Source organism: Mchenga conophoros, linkage group LG10 (genome assembly GCF_057382185.1).
Source record: "Mchenga conophoros isolate Kocher_MC1m ecotype Shallow Benthic linkage group LG10, M_conophoros_male_GT1.1, whole genome shotgun sequence".
In the NCBI taxonomy this organism is placed as follows: Eukaryota; Metazoa; Chordata; class Actinopteri; order Cichliformes; family Cichlidae; genus Mchenga; species Mchenga conophoros.
Genome location: NC_140535.1, coordinates 22 through 21089, shown reverse-complemented (window position 1 = coordinate 21089; position 21068 = coordinate 22). Strand labels below are relative to the sequence as shown.

General features: G+C 42.2%; 1 protein-coding gene across 1 annotated transcript; it reads right to left on the bottom strand.

Annotated features, from left to right (window-relative positions):
* Positions 1-601: 601 nt before the first annotated feature.
* LOC146565117 (clathrin heavy chain 1-like) lies at positions 602-19269 on the bottom strand. Its single transcript, XM_085288026.1, has 28 exons — positions 18784-19269; positions 18468-18629; positions 18273-18386; positions 17603-17776; positions 15591-15788; positions 15294-15494; positions 14507-14659; positions 14231-14353; positions 10252-10389; positions 9996-10160; positions 9697-9877; positions 9067-9230; positions 7837-7962; positions 7608-7750; positions 7037-7271; positions 6805-6927; positions 6577-6722; positions 6316-6499; positions 6033-6225; positions 5648-5805; positions 5282-5554; positions 4814-5131; positions 4424-4555; positions 4214-4324; positions 3959-4129; positions 3649-3870; positions 2131-2206; positions 602-1853 (listed from the first exon to the last, which is right to left on the bottom strand). Exons 1-28 carry the CDS (start codon positions 19018-19020, stop codon positions 1720-1722), a joined length of 4755 nt encoding a protein of 1584 aa, XP_085144152.1. The 5' UTR covers positions 19021-19269; the 3' UTR covers positions 602-1719.
* Positions 19270-21068: the final 1799 nt, after the last annotated feature.

Sequence of the window (21068 nt, the reverse complement as noted above, 5' to 3'; positions counted from 1 at the left end):
CTTGCTGGCCAGCGGTACCCTGACTGCTGTTAGCTACAGGCATGTACCTCTGCGGCCAGCGCGTTCCTCTGACATGAATCCAATTAAAACCTATGGAACATCGGCTATTTGTGCATCTGATGACAGCATAGAATTTCAAATTGAATGTTATTAATCGGGAGCGGATTTGTAATTTAAGTGGTCCCTTAGTATTTTTTAAGCAGTGCCGGTTTTAGTGTATAATAGCTGAAATGACTTGCATAGAGCTTTATTTTACTATAGCACCCCCTAGAGGCAAAACATGACAATATATTCGCAGCTGGGTGGCATATTGAACATTTATAGCAGTACAAACCGAGCACTTAGCCAGCCACAGAAAACGAAATGTCTCAAAACAAACAGAAGAACATTCAGGGTCGTCCAGTAACGTGCGCAACGTGTTCCTACACATTTCCTCTCTTCAACAAAGGTTTCGTACTGCACCTGCATCACGTTTGGGACTTCAGATTTAGCAATCACTGATCGTTACTGTTGTAGTAGAGACAAAAATATATGTCACTCTGTTATCACCCCCATCAGAACTGTGAGAGTTTGTTACAGCACATGCAAGACACGGTCACACTTTTCTTGACAAACAAGAAGCCTTTATTTTATTTTTTAAGTGGAAAACAAAACCGCTGTTTCATTCATTATGATCCTGATTATGCACAATCAAGTATCTTAAGTGCACAATTTAAATCTAAGGTAATTGAGATAAGAATATAAGTTCAAAGAGTTAATGATTGATTTCCTGTATACACACACACAAGCCTTAAGAAAAAAAACCTTCACAATCCCACAAGTGTTGTGATATTGTTTCTGATTTAGAGGAGTTCAACTTAACATTCAATCTAATCAAACAGGAGAACAAAGTTTGAAAAATGTCTCCTGCAGAAACAAACCACAGCATAGAGGGGGGGTTGTTAGTCGAGCACAAACAGGTCTGCAGCCCCTCCTAAGGTGGAATCGTCCCACATTAAAGCCGTGTGTAAAGCACATAGACATGTCATCTGGAAGTAAATGTTTTTCTGCATAGGCTTTGCTGGAAAGAACCAAACTTTCCTGCAAATTGTACGTAAAATACTCTTCTGGGATTTTCTTCATCAAACCAGCCCTGAAGTTTGAGTTTGGGGCATTAATGGGACAGCGTAGTGTTTCAGGATTGTGGGGACGGAAGCAGCGGCCATGTGTCTGAATATACAATAATTAAATGCATTTTACAGTCTGAAAGAAGAAGCTGCTCACGCACATCAAAAGGAAGAGGCTCTACATTATTTCTTCTCACTACAGAGTGCAAACCAGATGCTTCACAACAGACCTTTGTGTGTTTGTGTGGTTTTTTTTTCTTGTTTTGGAGAAGACCAGCTCTTCCCACAAACCAACCCTCCCATTGTACATAAACCATTTCCCATTCAAATAAAATAAACATAAGAAAAATTAATGTAGTCAATACGGAATGTGAGGAAATTAAATCTGTGATTCAAACCTTTCGTTTGACAACAGAACAAAAACTGAGTCCTTCATGGCAGTTTAAGGGGGGTAAAGAAAGGTTTAAAAACAAAAGAAAGATGAAGACGAGTTTGTTGCTGTTCTCCTCTCCCTGTTGAAGGCAGAGCGAGAGGGTAATGGTGTGGTGAAGGACTGTGGGGGATGGATGGATGGAAGCTCCACCCTGTAAGTGGAGATAAGGAGCTGGGGTCTTTACATGCCATAGCCGAAGCCTGGCTGAGCTGCTGGTTGACCGTATCCTGCGGGCGCCTGGTAGCCGTAGCCATACGCTTGCTGAGGGGCCACAGGGACGCTTGGGCCTGCTGTCAGCATCAGCTGGGGTGTTCCTGCGAGCCGACACACAGAGGAAACATGTCACACATGCACATTTGTTTTTGTTTCCTCGTTCAGATTTAAAAGCTTAGACTGGAAGCTGGTTTTATTTTTATGTCATCAGAAGTATAACAACAAGTTAAAGCCAGGTTTTCAGGACCTTTCATGACTTAAAGAATTCACAGTGATTAAACCGAGTGACTACAGAAGACCCTGGAACCACAAAGTGAAAGACGAGAAAGCAAAGCGTTCTCCTGGATACTGATCACGATAAGTGGATGTTGAGGTTACCGTAGACGATGGGTTGCGTCTCTGTTGCCTGCTCCTCCTCTTTCCTTACAGACTCTGAGGTTTCAAGTTTATCTACCTGCAAACAGAATACATGAATACATTTAGCAAAACGCTGAAACCCTTAAAAATGAAACTTACACGGTTCAAGGTCAGGAAAAAAAAAAGTAGGGGTCAACACACGATCTCTTAACAATAATGGACTCTTGCAGCAGATGGTGCGAGCCCTCAGAGCCCCGAGCTCAACGATACGTGTCAATGTGGGATCACATGAACCCACAGAGGCAACTGAGAACTTCCAACTGCAATAAAAACGTTAATAAAGTGCCATATTTTGCATGATTTTAAAAATACAACCATTTATGACATCCTCAGTTACGTTTAGTAGCAAAAGCAGTTGCCCTTTATTTCTTAATAGTCAACTAATGAAACGTGAATATCAGTAACGGCTTCTGCAGTCGAAAACAGCAGTCGTTGTTTTAACATCTTTTTTGGGCATAAATGCTGAGACTGGGGTTGCTATGATGGTCCAGTGTTTCCCTGCTTCTGCCTCACAGAGGCAGGAAATAAGTCAGTTCCTGTCAACCAGCAATATACATGAATACAAGTGAGAGCAGGAGGAACCTTTCTGAGCAGTGAGTCAGATAACTGCTAGCAGCAATATGCAGAATGGACTTCTACGGTCCAAAGGGGAAAGCAGCAGCAGCTGGATGCATGTTGTTTCTAAAACACAGCAATAAAGGCTTCCTCAGCAGTTTACTTCCACACCCCGTGTGCACATTCAGTTTGTCCATGCAGTGTAACAAACAGCAGCCCTTTAATTAAAAGCAGTGAGACAAAGCTGCTGAGTGTCTCATGCTGTATGTGTCACACTGCTGCAGCAGTAAGACTCAGCTTATTTAGAGGCGGAGCCAGGTTACTTCAGGTGCTTCCTATCGTTCAAAGCCTTGTGCATGAAGCTGGGCAAACCAACAGCCTGCAGGTTTGTATGAGCAAGACTTTTATTTGGTTAACACACATGCATCAAGTCCCAAGCATCAGAATGCAACACAACTTCACAGGAATGCTTCAAATCACTGCGTCGACGCCACTGAACAACATACTGAATAATAAGACTTACTTACATGCTACGGCTATACCAAGTTTTGTATTACAGCCTATATGGATAGTTGCCCAACAATTACAAAACCAGTTTGACCGACTGATCAGTTTTTGAGTGCGCAAAGAGCATTAGAGCTAAAACCATGCACACTCCAGGCTGCAATCTCCTAAACTGAATGCTGATCAAACACAGAGCTTTAAACTGTCACCTGTTCCTTAACTGCATCAACCTGAAAGAGAAGAGGAGCAGCACAGAAGATGAACATTTAAAAAAAACAAACTGGCAGAGGCGGCTGGAGATGCAAAGTAATCAGACAAAATTGTGCAAGTTTTATTTCACTGAGGATTCCTCGTGTGCCAACGTGTCCTCAGATCTTTTGAGTGACCATCTAACAGGAAACCCGAGAAGAGCCGACTCACCTTGCTGAGGTACTCCCTCATGACCTGAATGAAGTACGGCATAGAAAAGTCCATGATGTTGTGCCTCCAGGAGGTCTCCAGCACCACATCAGGTCGTAGCAGATCGTAGCAAGTGAACAGGCAGGCGGCAAAACACTCCTTCTTGTTCTCCTGCAGGAACCAGGACAGCAGCTCCTCTGCCAGCTCTGTGTCTTTGGATTCTGAAGCATACTGCATGGCATCCTGCAGAGCGAGAGGCAGCACACACAGGGTCAGGAAGAGTGCAACACACCTGCTTACCTTAACCTGAGCACTCAAACGGAAGGGGCACCTTATAAAGCTTGTCCTTCTTGCAGAGCTCTACGCTCTGTTTCCAGCGGTTGTTGCCCTTAAACAGGTAGGCAGCGATTCTCCTGAACTCAATCAGCTCGTGCTTCTCCAAGCGCTGGGCCAGTGAGATGTTGTCAAAGTTATCGTAGGCATCTATTGATGTTCTCAGTGCCTAGCAGGAGTACGCAGAAAATGAAAGCGTGAGGTGGGTATTTTTGAAATAACAGAACATTGAACTAAATCCACAGTTACTCACCTGATAGTCCTCCTCTGTGATGAAGAGGTTGTTAAGTGCTTCGTTGACCGATTTGTTGTTGTGGTTCTGTACTGACCGTAGGTACGGTTTGACCAGAGGCAGCTGTTTCACCTGTTAACACACAAGTGCGCTCAGTGCTCAGCCCAGTTTGAACCACAGAGGAAACCAGCCTGATGCATCTGAATCATTATGACATGGAACAACATGTACCTTGGTGAAGAAGTTGACGGCGCGTGAGTGGTCCAGTCTGGGGGAAAGCACTATAAGCAAATCGTTCAGTAACAATGGTTTGAACTCCAGATAGAACTGGATGGCTTTGTAATACAGCTCCACGTTGGCCACCTACAGCACACACAGAAGCAAAGAAATGATTTCATGCGTCTAAACAAATCTGTTTAATAAAAACAAAACACTGCATTAGGAGATAAATGTATTGGCTTCTGTTTTTTGCAGACTGCTGGAAAATTGTAATTAGCTTGACTCGTAGCAGACCAGCCAAGATTTTACTGCTACATTAATGTGACACAAACGGTCAACGTTGTGCATCCTTGTTGGGAAGAAAAAAACAAGTCGTGATTGTGATATCCAATTAAACTGTACCTTGGTGATGATGTCTTTGAACTGGCCCTCCTTCCAGGCATCTGTCGGGTGGTTCATCATGGTGATGATGGCGTTGTCGTACTCCTCGTATTTGTCATACAGGAAGACAAGTTCGGCCCACAGGTGAGCCTGCTCTGCTGCTCTCAGGACCTTTGGGATGTTAACTCTTGACCAGAAGAGCTCCAGATGCTCCCTCATCTTCTGGGGCTTGAACTTGGAATAGAGAATGGCCAGCTCTGTGAACATCCCCATGTGAGCACGCTCCAGGCCCAGGGCGGCCTCCAGCATGGTAATCAACTCCTCAAAGTAACCACGGTCCTGAGAGAGAACAACAGCGATGGGAGGTCGTCAAATGTTTGCTCATTTTTGGGCTAAGCTACGAGAGCTGCACACCTCAAAATCATTATGCCAGATTTCAAACTTCTGAATTTATTTTAAGGACAATAATGCTTCTCATCGATCTCTTACTTGGTAGTAGTTAATCAGCTCCTCCAGCTCATCGGCGTGCACTACGATATGGAGACCACACATCTGCGCCAGTCTGAACTCCTGTCCATCCACACAGGCGAAGCACACCTCTTTCCAGGTGCGGGTGCTGTTGGCCTTACGGGCGCCGTCCACAGCAGCCTGGTACTCTCCGAGGTGCACCAGGGTTGAAGCCAGACGACCAAAGTTGGAAACGTTGTTGTACAACAGTTTAGCGGCCTCATACATTTTCTCATCATAGCAGCGGTCACCAACCTAAAGCAAATAAAAAGTACAATAAACATTATTTCATCGATGACCCGTCGGCTCGTCAGAGCGTGAGTGACTCTGCGTGAGAGTGAGCTCAACCTGTTGGATGTGAGCATTATTGGGCCCATTGATGAACTCCTCAAGTTCAGCAAGGCGGTTGGTTTTGGCCAAAGCAAAGATCAGCTCGGTCTCTACGTAGGATTCGCGGGCCTTCTTACGAGCCATCTGCAGGAATTTGACCAAGTCCTCCCAGTTACCTGCAACATATTTACATTAATGAGGCTGTTGCTCTGTTTTCACAGTAATCCTTTCATATCTGCTGCACAAGCAAAGCTACTGCACAGGCTGCCATCTAAGACCCGATAACACAGTCGATGTAATTGATTGATTGATTGATTAATTGCTTTCAATTAAAGTGGCACGAGCACACAACTAACAGCCTTCACTAAAACCTGCTCTAATTTAGTGAGACCATTCTGCGTACCACTCGTATCAGCAGCCTGTACCACCTCCATGTATGCAGAGGGGTCGTCAGCCTTGATGTAGGAATCAATGGCTTCCTTAACAAGGCCCTTCTGCAGCTGAGCCTTGGCCAGCTGGCTCCACACAGCGGGCTCATTGCAGCGCTCTGCAAACTCATAGGCTCGGTCCAAGTTGCCAATATGCTCGATCAGCACCTGTGGGGCAGGAGGCAGACAGGAAGTATTATCAAACCTTCTTCAGGTAATACGATTATTTGTCCAAGTGTCGAGAAAATAAGAAGAGACCTGCACAGCAGAGGTGTTGACATCAAACTTTTTAAAGATGGCAAAGGCCTCCTCAAAGAGCTCATTACTGATGGCAATGTTTGCGATGTCAGGGGCATCATAGTTATCTAGCCTGCTGATATATTCCATCACTCGAGTACGGTCAGCCTTGATGGCCGTCAAGATCAACAGGTTCTGCAGATTTCTGTGGGAGAAAGAAAAAGATCAGGATTTCTGTGCAGTTTTAAAATAATCGGGATGAACAGTACAGCACTACAGCACCTGTGTTCACTGAAGACTGAGTTATCCAACACAATCTTCTCCAGCAGCTCAATGAGCTCGTTGGGCAAGTCAGCAGTCATGAAAGCCTTGACTGTGACCGAAACCTCCTCTGGGTCCTGGGTTTCTGACAGTGCTGTCTGCACCACCTGACAGCACAAAGTAAGTAAGTTTAGAGAAGCAGTGCTGGCGGGCAGGGAGATTAAAAACCCACAGAACTTGTGTGCGTACCTGATCAATAAGTGGTCGCCTGTAGGGATTGGTCTCCAGCAGTACGCTGGCCCACAGGTCAGGGTCTCTGCGTCGTACAAGGTAGCGAGACAAGCTTTTGAAGAGGGAGTTCTCATTGCAGACCTGATGGAAGAAAGAAAGAATTACAGTGCTTTGTGCTACAGTTAAGTTCACAACAACAGAACTGGATTGGCTGAAACTTGGACTGGTGGCATCAAATCATCTTGCTCACATTGATCAGCTCCTGGTCACACTGTCCTCTCTCATAAGCTACACATGCCAAATGGGGGTCTCTCTTCTCACAGTACTTTCCCACCACACGGCTGTCATAGTAAGGGTTTTCCCTCAGGAAGCGTTCAGGGTTGTTGTTGCTGTCAATGTAGATCTTGGCCAGAGCATTGTGGGTTGCTGGCTCTTCACAGCCTTCATGGATACGAGACTCGAGCCAGGGCAGGAGCAGCTTCAGCCTGCAAGGACAGCGGACGTCAGAACTATCCCTGGCTACGTATACAGCTTTGACGCTTGGGTCAAATCTAGTTTCAGTAAGCTGTAAACGATGAGTAATACAATTATACAAATATAAATCATATATATGTATATATAAATTTTTATTTCAAATGATTAAAAAAAGTTATTTGACAAAAGCCAGCTCCAAAAGAAGCCGTAAACATCTGCATCACAGTTTCCCTCCTGATATTCACTCATTAACGTCCATACAGCTCCCTGAATTACACTGAAGAATAAGCGTCAGGTAAAAATTAATTATGTTTTAGAAAATAACATAAGTTGAATGTGTGCAGCACCTGTTCCTCTTTTCCACCTCAGCGACCAGTTCATCCGTGGAAAACTGTCCTCTGACAACCAGGATCAGACTCTTGATGACATCCTCAGAGCAGTCCACATCTAAGAGGCCACCAACCACCACAGGCAGACGGCTCGGATTTACCTAAGCAAAGATTTCACAATAAATCTCTCCTTGATCTGTGAATGAACCGTGCTCTGAAAACTAAATGTCTCTGTGTTGACTCTTACCTTCTGAACATAGATCTCAATGTATTTCTGCAGGTTGTTGCGGTACAGGTAGAGGACCAGGTCGTGGACAAAGTCGAAACGGTCACAGACGATGATGAGTGGGAGCTGGTCAGTTAGTTTGGCTTCCTGTGCATCACAGAGTAATGGGGAAGAGAGTGTAGTCAGTGAATCTGTACACAGTCGAATGTTTAGATTGGTTTGGTTTCTGCCCTCTATAATTATAATCACCAAAAAAATGTCTGTTATTTAAAAGTATCAGGACTTAATCAGTTAAAAAACCACATAGAAACAAAATCAAGCGTCTTGGCTTTGTTAGCTAGGGAGGCTAAAGGGATGGTCAAACTACTGAAAACAACGTGTGTGTTTCGCACTAAAGAACAATAAACTTCCTTCATACTAATAAGCAGAGATGCCAGTTCTCACTAAGCAGTACTGAAACACTGCTGCCATCCACAGGATTTAAAAAACAAAACTGGGATTGTGCATCTTGACACGACTATCCAACAACATGCTGCACTAGAAAAAAAGCTCCTTACAAGATTACACACAACACAAACCGACACTTTCTGTGTTTAAATGTGAAGTAAAGGAGCCTAACACGGTCACCGTTACCTGCACACGCAAGAGCCAATGAATGACTACGACTACGTAAAGTTAATAGATCAGTGGCTACACATAGATACACCCCAGCAGGTGTATGGACTGTGGTGTATAAACATATACGCCTCCATACAAATCCCAGTTTCAATCATGTGTCTGAAAATAATGGGAAAGGGGTGAAAGAAAAGCAGGGAATGAATCCTGCACTGTGGGGAGGAATAGATTTACCTGATACATGTCCTGCCATTCCAAAGACAAAAGAGGAAAAGGACAAAAGATAATTGACTGCCATCAGGACTGCTGGTTGAACAATTTGCAACAAATACAGGTAAACTGTCAATGTGTGCAGCTTGGCTTTTCTATAAAATATAAAGACAGACTATGCACTGTAAGCAACGTCTGATTATAAAATAGAGATTTCAGGAGAGTTTAAACTTTTGATCAACCCAACATTAAATTCATAAAACTACTGATAAAGTTCTGACAGCGTTACAGGTTACAAACAAGCACCAGTAGGAACCAACTGAGAAATAACAGGCGAGGGTAAAAGAATAACAAAAATTAAAAGAGTCAAAGTCATAAAAGCTGCTTGTGTCAGTGTTTGATCGCTCCAGTCATCCCTGTCACTACCTTGAGGAAGTTCTTGACACGCTCAGGATCGTAGCAGTTGCTCTCTCTGCAGATCCTTTCCACCTCTTTGATCTGGCCCGTCTTGCAGGCAGCTTGGATGTATTTGAAGTGAACTTCAGGATCCTGACTGAAGTTTACAATAGAGCCCAGGAAATAGAACAAACCTGAGGGGAACACACAGTTAAAATTAAGCTTCAAATGGGATCCATGTGGATAGGGACATTGCTGACATTAAAATATTGTTCTTCCCCAATTAGTTTACCTATTAGTACCTACTCAGATCGTCTCGTTTTCCCTGATAATCGAGTACCATCTAAAATGCTTGTCCCTTATTACTGGGTTTCAAAAAGGGCAATTTTGATGTTGGTGAAGGAGATGCTTTCATGACTCATTGTGTAATGCCACTGACTAGCCAAGCAGTGGCATGTAGTCTGCTGACGTCACACATTCAGATTGCTTGGAACCCCGGTCAAGTAGGTATTAAAGAAGTACCTGGTAGCAGGTACTACCATCTAATGGAAAACCCTAAAAACCATGTTGAGCAGTAGGTACAAGTGAGCTATTTGTATTGGCTGGATTATGGATTACTGATATAATAAAGAATGTTAAGAATGAATTTTTATGTCTCACCTTCAAAGCTCTTGAAGGACTCAAAGAGTTCAGTGAGAGCCTGTGTGGTGAGCTGTTCATGGTACTTGGACGCCACCTGGACGCAGATCTGCAGGTTCTGGCGGATGTTAGCTGAGAGCATGGCCCTGAGGCACTCCAGAGAATCTTCCACTGACAATGAGCCAAAGTAGTTCACCAACCACTGGAGGTTGTGTGGGGGGGGGGAAAAAGTTAATTCAGAGGCTGTACAATCTACAGCAAGCAATGACACATTTGCCAGATGGGAAAACACTTTGACTGTGTAGGTAAGTGAAGCCTACCTCTGGGTTGAGCAGGTGTGTGTGCACCACAGCACGCTTGATGTCATACAGGTCAGTGTAGTGCTCGAGTGCTCTTTGCAGGAGTCCAGCTTTCTCACACAGCTGGGCAATGTGGGCACGATCATAGTTGGTGAACATCTGGTTGCCCAGGATTGCATCAGCAACCTACACCATGAGACGAATCATTAGAAAACAGTGATTCATGCTTAACAAATGGATTCATTTCATTCTTTCAAGTGTGTGCATATTGGTCTACCTGTGGTGCATGCATGAGGTTCATCTCCAGCAGGCGAGTCTGGAGAGGTCCTTCTGAGGGTCTGTTGTTTTTCAGGGCATCCAGAAGGAATGATGTGCACTGCTGAATCAGGTTGTACTCCATAAACACATCCACAATCTGGACAAAAACAGAACCACAGGTAAGAAATAAACCAAAAATTAGACTACACTTGTACAGCTGAGAAGTATTAAAAAAACAACAAAAAAGGCCTGTTTGTATCAAATATGGTAGCACTTATTTACTGCAGCTTTCACCTTTGATATAAACCCAACATTCTTGTCAGCAGTCTAATGTTCGGCACCACTTAAAGGATTAAATGTGAGGAATGCAGCCCACACAGTTCTCTAAAGCTTTTAGACAAGTTGCAATGACAAGTGAAAGTTGTCTGAATACAGTAACTGTTTAAAAAAAAAAAAAAAAAAAAAAAGCCTGCCTGTGATGCAATGATTTGTGTTCCTATCAGCTGCTCTGTTGCACTTTAGGAACACGAGCTGTGTCAGCGGTTGACATTTGCAGCACGGAGGTTATGCACAGGCAGGAAGTAAAGGAAGAGGTGAATTTCCTTTATACCATGTGAAAGGCAAGATTTAGAAACATAAACGTGTGCTCAAACTTGTTCAGTGTTTTCCACCATTATAAACTAGTATATTATATACTTATTAGGGATGGACCGATCGATATTACGTATCGCTCCGATACTGACCTAATTTACTGGATCGGATATCGGAGAGAAATAAAAAAATGTAGCCCGATCCATTAAATATCAAAAAAGCACCTCACAAAACTTGCGACACGGCGTAACTCAGCTCATAACCGTAGCACGTCGGACCAGTACACGTCATGTGATAGAGCGGCTGTGGCGTGCGAGACCTGTCGGCGGTCTGGTTGAGCATAGGGCTGGGCGATATGACCCAAAATTCATATCTCGATATTTTTTACCTGGACGGCGATATAAGATATATATCTCGATATTTTTTACCTGGACGGCGATATAAGATATATATCTCGATTTTTTTTTTTAAAAGCCATAAAGTAAGAACAAAAAGAGAGTTCTTAGTCAAAGCTGTGTCCCAGATGTCACACAGGCACTTTTATTAACATAGAGCAGATGTACATAAAATTTACTCAAAAATAAATTATGAGCATTTATTAAATAATAATGCTCCATAAATAAAAGAAAACAATGTTGTTTTTGTGCATAACAAAAAGCTCACAATTGTGCAGTCAAAATGTAAACTAAAAGACGCTGAGCATAGTAACAAAGACAGATTTCACAGCTGCTCTGTTCCCAACTTCTACTCTGTGACTGACAGCCTGGAGTTTGAAATCCTCTTCGTAACCACGTCTCTGAACAGGTGCCATTTATGGTCCTTATACACAGTAGGGTAATATTACGTTGAAGCACAGTACGTATCACTCCGCGAAGGCTCCTCGGTAGCCGTAATGCTCTGACAATCCATCAAGCGGTGCAGCTCCGTAGCTTACCAAAGTCGCAATAAAACATTTTTGACAGATTGCTGAGCGCTGTGTTCCACATAAAATCGGTTCACGGCCATCAAACACAACCAGAATTCATACATAAGGTGCGCTGTCAATTTTTTGAGAAAATGCAAGGATTTTAGGCCGCGCAGCGCCTCTGGGCTGCATGGCGTTAGCGTGGTTAGCTCGTTAGCGTGGTTAGCTAGCTAACACGTTGACGGCGTCCAGCCCCACGCACGGGGCGATGCGCAGTAACTCGTTAACAGAGATTTGCCGTGTTCATCTTGTCGCTTCCTGCAGGTGAAGCGATGGGGGAGGAGGGGGAGTTGTGTTCAGTGAAGGAGGGGCGAGGCCGAGTAAAGTTGCGTAAAGACAAAAAGTGGACGAAAGAGAGGCAAACTTGCGGCTCCACAAGTATAATTATAACGTAACATAGACTATATCGATATAAAGGATATTGTCAGATCTTATATCTCGTATAAAAATATATCGATATTTTTTAAAAACTTGATATATCGCCCAGCTCTAGTTGAGCATTTAGAGCCTCGCTACCAAACCAGCATTTCATCTCTGAGGAAGGTATCCCAGAGAGAAGAAAGCAAGTGTGTAAGTTCATCTCTGAATGTTTGTAAAGCATTCCCGATATATGGAGCGACTGCCTCTCTCTCCCTCTCCTTCAATCATGAAACTGATCAATGATCAGCTGATCGGCTTTTCTGTCGCGAGGCCGTCTCTCGTTTGTTTTTGGCCCACTTTGCACCAGAAAGAGGAAACCAGCGGCTGAACAACAGCAGCACATTGAAGCTTGATAAGCTGTTGTTATAATGTATTTATTATTACTTTCTACACCAGGATCTTTTTCTACAGCTGACCTAACTGTGCAGGGGCGGATCTAGCAAAGTTTAGCCAGGGGGGGCAGCAGGGCATGAACAGGGAAAAGGGGGCACAAAGACATACTTTTCTTTCTTATTCTCATTTAAAATGTCGAGCTTTTAATAAATAATTATCTGAATCTTACACCCAAAGTTTTAATCTGGTGTAAAATGTATAGAAGTCCATTACTGTATATAGTAACTGTTAAGTCTAATATACCCTAGTAAGCTATAGTACTTTTTCCTTTGGGAACCATCTGTGCAGTCTGCAGCTCTGTAGAAGAAAGATGTTGAATCTATTTAATTAGTGTAGAAAAATAATTTATTTCTGTGCTTTTTATTTTTAAACACGTGCATTAAATTATGGTTGATTACGTCGATTAAGTATCACGAGGCGGAGGGTGGGGGGTGGTTTCCTATTATTTTTGCTGGGAGTTTGCAACCCTATTAGTTTGGTTGCTTAATATTTCTGCTAAATACTCTTTAAAATACCAGAATAGGGAGGATGGAGCAGGTTTAAGTTTATTTGCTCATTATTGCTGAACTATGAAATATTTTGGGTGCAGTGTATTTTTTTGCATACAGGTATAACAGAATAGCTTTAGTGGTTTTTTTTTTAAACTTGAGTATGAACAAAATATTTAAAAAAAAAAAACAACAGTTTTATTGATTAAAAAATACAATATATCAGAGTCATATCGGTATCGGCAGATATCCAAATTTATGATATCGGTATTGGACATAAAAAAGTGGTGTCGTGCCATCTCTAATACTTATGCTCAATAAACTTATTCAGTGTTTTCCACACTGAAGTAGGCAGGCATAAGTATATGACACAATAATAAACACCAAATAGTATTTTTTTTTTTTAAGTTGTCATTTCTGCCTAACAGAATGATGACATCCTTTTCAATTTACTACTGAAACACCCATGCCTTTATTTTGAAAGTTCAGCTAATGCTACCCAGCTACCCTTCTTGTCCTGCACTCCTTGCTGTGTGGCCGGGTTGTTGTTGTAGTGGTCCTCAATGTCTTTCTCAGGCCATCCCAGAGAGGCTCTGGTTCTGTGGCCAAATACAGCTAACTCCACCTTCTTGAACTGCAGCTGGTGACAGCAGTCCTTGTTGCTCTGAGGCTAGCTAGAGAAACACTGACCAGAACCTGCGGCAGCCAGAGAACCGCTTAATGTGCCCCTAACACTGAGATCACGGAGGCTCCAGAGCACAACAACGACTATTGTCTTTTGTATTGGTCAGTTGTTTATTTGTTACCAAGTACTTGACAAATAAACATGAAAACAACATTAAGCGTGTTTTATTCATTCACTCACTTAAGAAAGCACATGCTTCTCTAACTTCACACATATACGGTTTGCAGCCATGCCTACTGCAAATAAAGTCTGCATTGTAGCTGTAAACTCATTCTGCACTTAAAAATTCTATTTGTTTACATTCTGGGACAATTTCAGGCTGACTTGTTAATCACAGAGAAAGTGATAATTAAGTGACCTCAAGGTCACATAACACAATTTCAAAATAAAATAACTGTTGGACTACTGTATCAAAAATAAAAACATACTGCATCACTACATATCCTTCATATCCTACCTGTGTAATGTCAGCCAGTGGCTCTTCATCTTGGACTAGCATCTGTGCGAACTGCAGGCCCTGTTCTGGATTGATCCGCATCACATTCCTGAGCAGAAAGATCCAGTCTGGTGTGTAGCCGACCTGGAACAAAGAAAGAAAATGCTACAATAACCAACAAGCTCTCTCCACTCCACTTAATGGTCAGAACCAATTTCATTAAACTAGATTAAAAAATAAATAAAATCCAGAGTACAGATAATTAAAAGTAATGGCCAAATGCAATCTTAGACATACCTTTTTGGCGTACAGGACAATCTTAGGAAACTGACCAGTCTCTGCAAAGCACTGAATGACCTTGTTGGGAACGTTGGCCCTCAGGTACACACTGAGAGCCAAGGTAGGATCCACCGCCTTCACCAAGTCACCCAGTTCTTCAGAACACTCCAACTGGAATACACAAGAAGCATCAGACGTTTAAGAGAGACAATTATGAAAAACAACAACAACCAAAAAAAACATTGTTTAAATGCAAATAATAAATGTATGACAATAAAAAAAAATCTTAACACTGTTTCAGTAAAAGGACTAGATGTTACAATCCCTGACAATGCACTGCTTCAAATAAAGTCTTGAGGGATGGCTGAGGAAAGGCAGAAACTTTACCAGCGGGACACATTGTTGTGTGCCTTCACGGGCTGTTTCGGTCTTTTATCACAAGCTGTTCTGCCGGATTTTAGTTTCTTTTTACCTTCCTTGGTTAGGTTTAGGGATTAGAGATCTGATCTAGATTATAGTATTAACACTTTGATGGACTTCTCTAAAACTGTTGGGATTGGTTCTCCACTGATATAGAAAATATAGCAAATATTAAGTGAATGAAAATCAACTCAAATGCATAATTCACTTTTTTCTTAACCATGGAGAATTTGTAGATTCAAAGTTTCTGAAGGGGACTTCCTAAATTCCTTGCATATCACGTGATCCTGCTTGATCCAAGATAACAGGCAAGTTGTGTAAACATAACAGGCAGCTCAGGAAGAGCGACTTCCTGCGAGCTGGCGCTTAGATGGATGTACAGTACCTTGTCTTCCTTCAACCACTTTTCCAAAAGCTGCTTTCGCCCCTGCTGGAGGACAGGCCTGCAAAGCTCCAGGGACTCAAACTTATTGAGCTGACCCTGGTCTAACAGGATACCAAAGTACTGCAGCAAGGGGGAGGTTTGGCCAGGCTGAGTGGGAACACTCTGGAAACGACGGATGGTATCTGGAGTGCGCAGGATGCCCTGAGTGAAGAAATGTCAGCAGAATATGAGAAAAGCCATAAAGCAATGATAAAAGACAAAACGGGCAGTAAAAGACCATGGAAGTCACTAATGTACCTTTGGTGCATTAGCAGCAACCTTGGCGGCCTCGGAGTAGTTGCCAGCAGCAAACAGGTTGTTGAACTTGCGTGCAAACAGCTCTTCGGCTCCCGTGAGGTTGTTGCGGACAGCTAAGCGGAGAGCCAGATCTGGATTCTGCAGCACGTTGGTGATGTAGGGAATGATGTTTTCCTCTTCCACACAGACAGACAGAACCTGTGCCACAGGAAAAGACATTTTTAAAGTCAAAGTCAATCTGTGAAGTTTATGTCAGGCATGTGGAACAGATTCACAGATTTGGTCAAATACACAATGAAACGTTGATTGGAAAAACAGTCTTTTGTACTTTAACTCATCTTAGATACATTATGACCACAGAGGCATGATTCAATACACTTTTGTCAGGTAACCAAAAATAAATAAATCAGTAGTCAAGATGTTAAATTTAAGTATGTGCAATGAAATTAAACTCCGTCTAGCACTGGGATATGGGTGCTGAATGCAAATGTTATTTTAGTGGCTCAGTGTAACACAGGGCTTGTGTGTGAAGTCTGGCAACTACTCAAGCAGGATCACTTACTATAATGTTACTGGACTAAATGGAAGTAATGTGGAAATGTAAATACATGAAAATAAACAAAAAAAGAAGGAAAAGGAGTTTAACAAAAGGTTTCCTAGTGTTCATCCTGTGTTCTGCTCAGTGCGCACTACATGTGTCCAGAGGAGAGTACGCTTGTAGAGGCTGATATTAAAGTCCGATAATTACTATCATGAGGGAGACCAGCCTGCACACTAAGCCCAGGGTGGCCTAACATTTTGTTCCTAAATGCTAGGAAAAAAATATGAAGTATCAAGTGATAAACCTAGTTGAGACAGATCCACCAAGAACAAATAGCAAAGCTCATTTCAGGCAGACACTACCGAGAGGATCTACACTGACAGAGAGCACCAGGATGTGCTTCCCACTCTGCATCACACGCTGATGGGACATGGGCCTTTTTCCACCCGTACTCTGTCATTTAAATTCTCCATGTTACCTCCTCCACCCCTGTCGGGTTTCTGTGCAGCAGTTCAGTGCTACACCTATAATCAATGCATGTCACTGACAGGCCAGGATACTCTCCTCATGCACTCACTGATTTTACATTCATGAGCTCAATATCTTAGCACTGTATGATAATGTAATGTTTTCCCACCTGAAATGTTTACGAGGTAATAATGATGTTTTTCTACTCCCCGACATTTCCATAAAAATATGGTTATGTTGATTTAACCGCCCCCGGTGAACATTATGCTGCTAGTCTAGTTGAGACCAATTTTCCTTTCACCTGGCTACTTGATGGAAGTATATAGCACTGGAGTAATTTATTACTCAGTATCCAATTACTAATTTTGCTGGTAACCAACCCAGTTAACCAGAATCAGTAAGTGGCGCAGACAGCGGCCTATTCTCTCTCAGATCACTGTCTCTGTGTGCTTGTGACACACACAAGCACACTCACGCACACACACACACACTGCTCTGGCAGACTGTGAGATCTGTCACAGTCTGAGATCAGCTTTCCTCTCTGCGCTCAATTATTCATGTGGTGTGTGGCCTGGCTGGATCATTATTCATCAGCTAGCTGTATCCAGTTCTCTTCTCTGGTTCTGCTTCAGAAAAGCAGTAAGACGCAACAGTCGCTGCTTTCTGTTTGTGAAACACTACACCTTGGATTATTTATAATGACTCCTGGCAAAGTGAACCTGCCTGATGACAGACAAACAAAGAGATGCTGCTGTCAGCTGATGTTTGTTGTTGCCCAGCGTCATATTTGCTGGATATTACTAGGACTAGAGATGAAACAAGATTTAAATAGTAAAATTGAACTATAAATTAAGATGTTATGATATATTATATACAGATTTTTAGGAAACTGAGTGGAAAATATACGGTTGCACGTTCCGTTTCGACATGAACAAGACAGCAACTCCAGGCATCACTTTAATTTCCATGAGCAGTTAGAATTAGCACATCGTGACATTCTTACCTGCCCCTTCCTGTTGACCCCAATGATGCCTGAGGTGGCCTCATGTGGAGCGGTGACAAAGATGGTCTCTCCACTGATGCGGTTCATGTAGATGCAGGTGCCAGTCTCCAAGTCATAGAGATGGATGTAGCCATATTTGGTAATCAGGAAAACCACATTGTGCTTTGAGCTTATCTGTCAAAAACCAATTTAGTGATGTTACATAAAGCTGTGCATTGCTATCTGAAACATCACCAAAACAGTACCTACTCAAAGTGTATTTCTGAGTTCAGTGAGAGGTCAGGGACGTCTACAGAAATCAGAGACTTGCTTTTGAAAGTGTGGGTTTCATGTGTGTAAGATACACGGATGACCAGCCATGATGAAAAATATGGGCCTACCAGCAAATAAGATGACATTTAGCAACCATAGTGGCTGATGTTTGTTGTACATCACTATTTGGTGGACAAGTGGTCTGGTGGTTAAGCACCTGGAGACAACTGTTATTGTGATTTGGCGCTCTATAAAGTTATTCTAACAGAGATTTCCTTGTCAGTAAAAGAAATTATGAACAATTAAAAAACAAAAACATCACCACACATCAGCCAAACTGGTCTTTTAAAACACTGATAAACTGCAGTTTTGCCAACCTAGTACTACCTTTCATGCTACTGATGTCACACAAACATACCTGCATGGCTACAGGGAAGTCATTCTGGGCTTCTGGAGGGAAGAAGACATCCACTGCTTTCTTAGGAAATGGCTGGTTACCAGTTGGTGGGGTTCCCACTTCAATGATGTGCAACTATGATGAGGACAAAACATTTGTAACAAAACCATACGAGAGAAATCACTTTTCACAATTATGTTTGTAAAAACCAGTCACCTTCCCTCCAGCCTGGCCTCTGACAGCAAAGCAGAACAGAGTTGACTCTTCTGCATTGCCTTCTATCTTAAACTGGGCGAAGCTGGCAGCATGGCCTTCAATGGGCTGAGAAACTTTTCTCTCAACAGAGTACAGCTGCATGGCTCCCACCACTCGATTTTGCTGAAAGAAAAAACAAACCCCCCCAGAATGAAAGATATAAACATGCATAAGGTAATTATGACCGCATATTCCTTGTGACTGACATGCTTCGACCATAGATTACGAACCTTGGCTTTGTTTTTTGTTAAACCAGAACACATGCAGAACAAACTACCTGAGCTGAGATGCCGATGAGCAGGAGCCACTTCTGCTTGGCATCAGTGCGGTAGTTGATGATCTGGCAGCCTGCCAGGCTAGAGTGCCGGTCAAAGACTTTCACGGGCTGTGAGTCACCCTCCATGCTCCAATGGTAGACGGCATTGTCAGTCACAAGTGCAACTGTGTTAAGAGAGATCCACTTCCAAAAGGTAACATCGTCGGTCATGGTGTGCGCCTTCATCTTGCTCTTCATCTCAATGTTAAAGATCTGAAGAGTTTTGGCAGCTACAAGGGGGAGAAACAGGGCAGGAACCAGGCCACAGGAGAATGTTATAGCTCACGATAAGAGCGAGTCCGTGCACACAGAGAGACGCACACAAAAACCTCCCATAGGAAAAGAAGCACACCATTTCTTTTTTAAAGAGACAAGAAATTTGAAATGTTGTTTTGATGGCACAGAGGTCATCAAGCAACAATGCCACAACTGATAAGATGAAAAACATCGAACAAGCTGCATTTTGCAATTTTTGTCATATGTAGTGAGAGAAAAAAAAAAAAGGAGAATGTGAATTAGGGCTGCTCGATTATGGCAAAAATGATAATCACGATTATTTTCACTGAAATTGAGATCACGATTATTTGACGATATTTATTTAACCCTTTAAGACCTACTATAGAACCAAGTCCACCAGAGCTTATATTTATTTTTTTACATGCTGTAGTGCCATTTGTGGGAGCATTTCAAGTTGCTATACATCAATACAACTGTTATAGCCCATATTTTAATAATATGTATGCATTAAGTCCATAGTAATTACATAAATTGCAAAAAAGTGCAATAAACTACAAAAAAAATTGAAAATCGCTTTTGTTTTGTTTACATATATTTCTACTTGGAGAAATTTAAGAGGTTTATCCCTCAAAACTTTAAATACAATAAAGTTGCAAAAAATAGTTTACAACAACAGGAAATTTATTTTGAGTGTCTTCATAGTTTTATTTTGGAGATACAGCAATTTTTATATACTGCAGGAAAAACAAAAAACAATCCTATGATGCAAATTTGCAAAGAAAACAGCATGTGCATCATTTCACTGTGGGAAGTGTTACGAACAGCTGATAGGATCGGCAAAGCGTGTTTCTGGAATATTATGTTTTTGTTCCTGCAAGCGCTTTTTATGCAATTTTTGCAAAGCTATATGTGGAACGAAACCGTGACCGAGGACAAGCTGATGGCATCAGATGTAAGTACAACTCCTCCGGTTTCATATGCAAAACAAATTATTGCGCTAGCTTACACGGTTCAGGTTCTACAGGGATTTAACAGTAGTTACGCAAAACGGAGCGTGCTGCTCTGACCGGCTTTAAAGGGTTAACAATGACTTTAAAAAAATAATATAAAATAGTGTGCAACACCACTGAAGTTTTTTTTTTTTTTTAAACTCTCTTTTCAACCAACCGCAGTCACTCTCCAAATAACTTCTGCTTAGCTTTCCGAGCTTCCCTCGGGTCCTCTTAATCAGCGGTCTCCAACCTTTTTTGCGCCACGGACGGTTTATGCCCGACAATATTTTCACGGACCGGCCTTTAAGGTGTCGCGGATAAATGAGGGAGGGGCTAATAATCGGCTCAGTCATTTTTAATGATCGTTGAAAGCCCAGATCGTAATCGTGATTAAAATTCGATTAATTGAGCAGCCCTAATGTGAATTTATTTCCAGAATACAAAAGGTGCGATAGGCTCGACGTGAACTTAAGTGCATACAAATTCATAATTTAAACCAAATGGTGCATCAATGTAGGAAGCCAATAAAAACCCTTCTGCTTACTGCCACTGACTGCATGAAGAATTATCAACATGAATACAATTATTGAGAAAGGTCATTTTCCACGTGTGACAAAATTAATGAAGGATTAGAGGTGCCGACTGTCACCGAATGGTTCGATACATGCCTACCTCTTTCTTAGTACAAGTCATTCTAGATTAGAGGACACAGACTAGTGAGTACGGTGTTGTGAATATTAAATAGTGTGCTAAAAATAATAAATATTTGGAATGTTTCAAACATATTTGAAACAATTAGAAGAAAGTTCACTCACCTGCATTTTCTGTATTATTAGTTGGGGTTAATTTGAGAAGCTAAAGCTTTACTAAGAAGCAGTGTGACTTCTTCACTTTTTACCTTGTGTCAGAAAAGCGAAGACCAATGCATCAGCCAAACCGTGAAGATTATTTTGCCATTACTAAGCCAAAGTACAATAAGCAGATTGGTAAATGGACCACTTGCAGCAGTAGCAGCCA

Bases quoted from the DNA above. Each gene is read 5' to 3' on its own strand.
- LOC146565117 (XM_085288026.1), bottom strand. From the start codon at position 19,020: ATGAAGAGCAAGATGAAGGCGCACACCATGACCGACGATGTTACCTTT. The intron at 14,660-15,293 runs GTACTGTACATC...TGTGTATTCCAG, and splicing joins AGTGGTTGAAGGAAGACAAG to TTGGAGTGTTCTGAAGAACT. The intron at 14,354-14,506 runs GTATGTCTAAGA...TCTTTGTTCCAG, and splicing joins TTGTCCTGTACGCCAAAAAG to GTCGGCTACACACCAGACTG.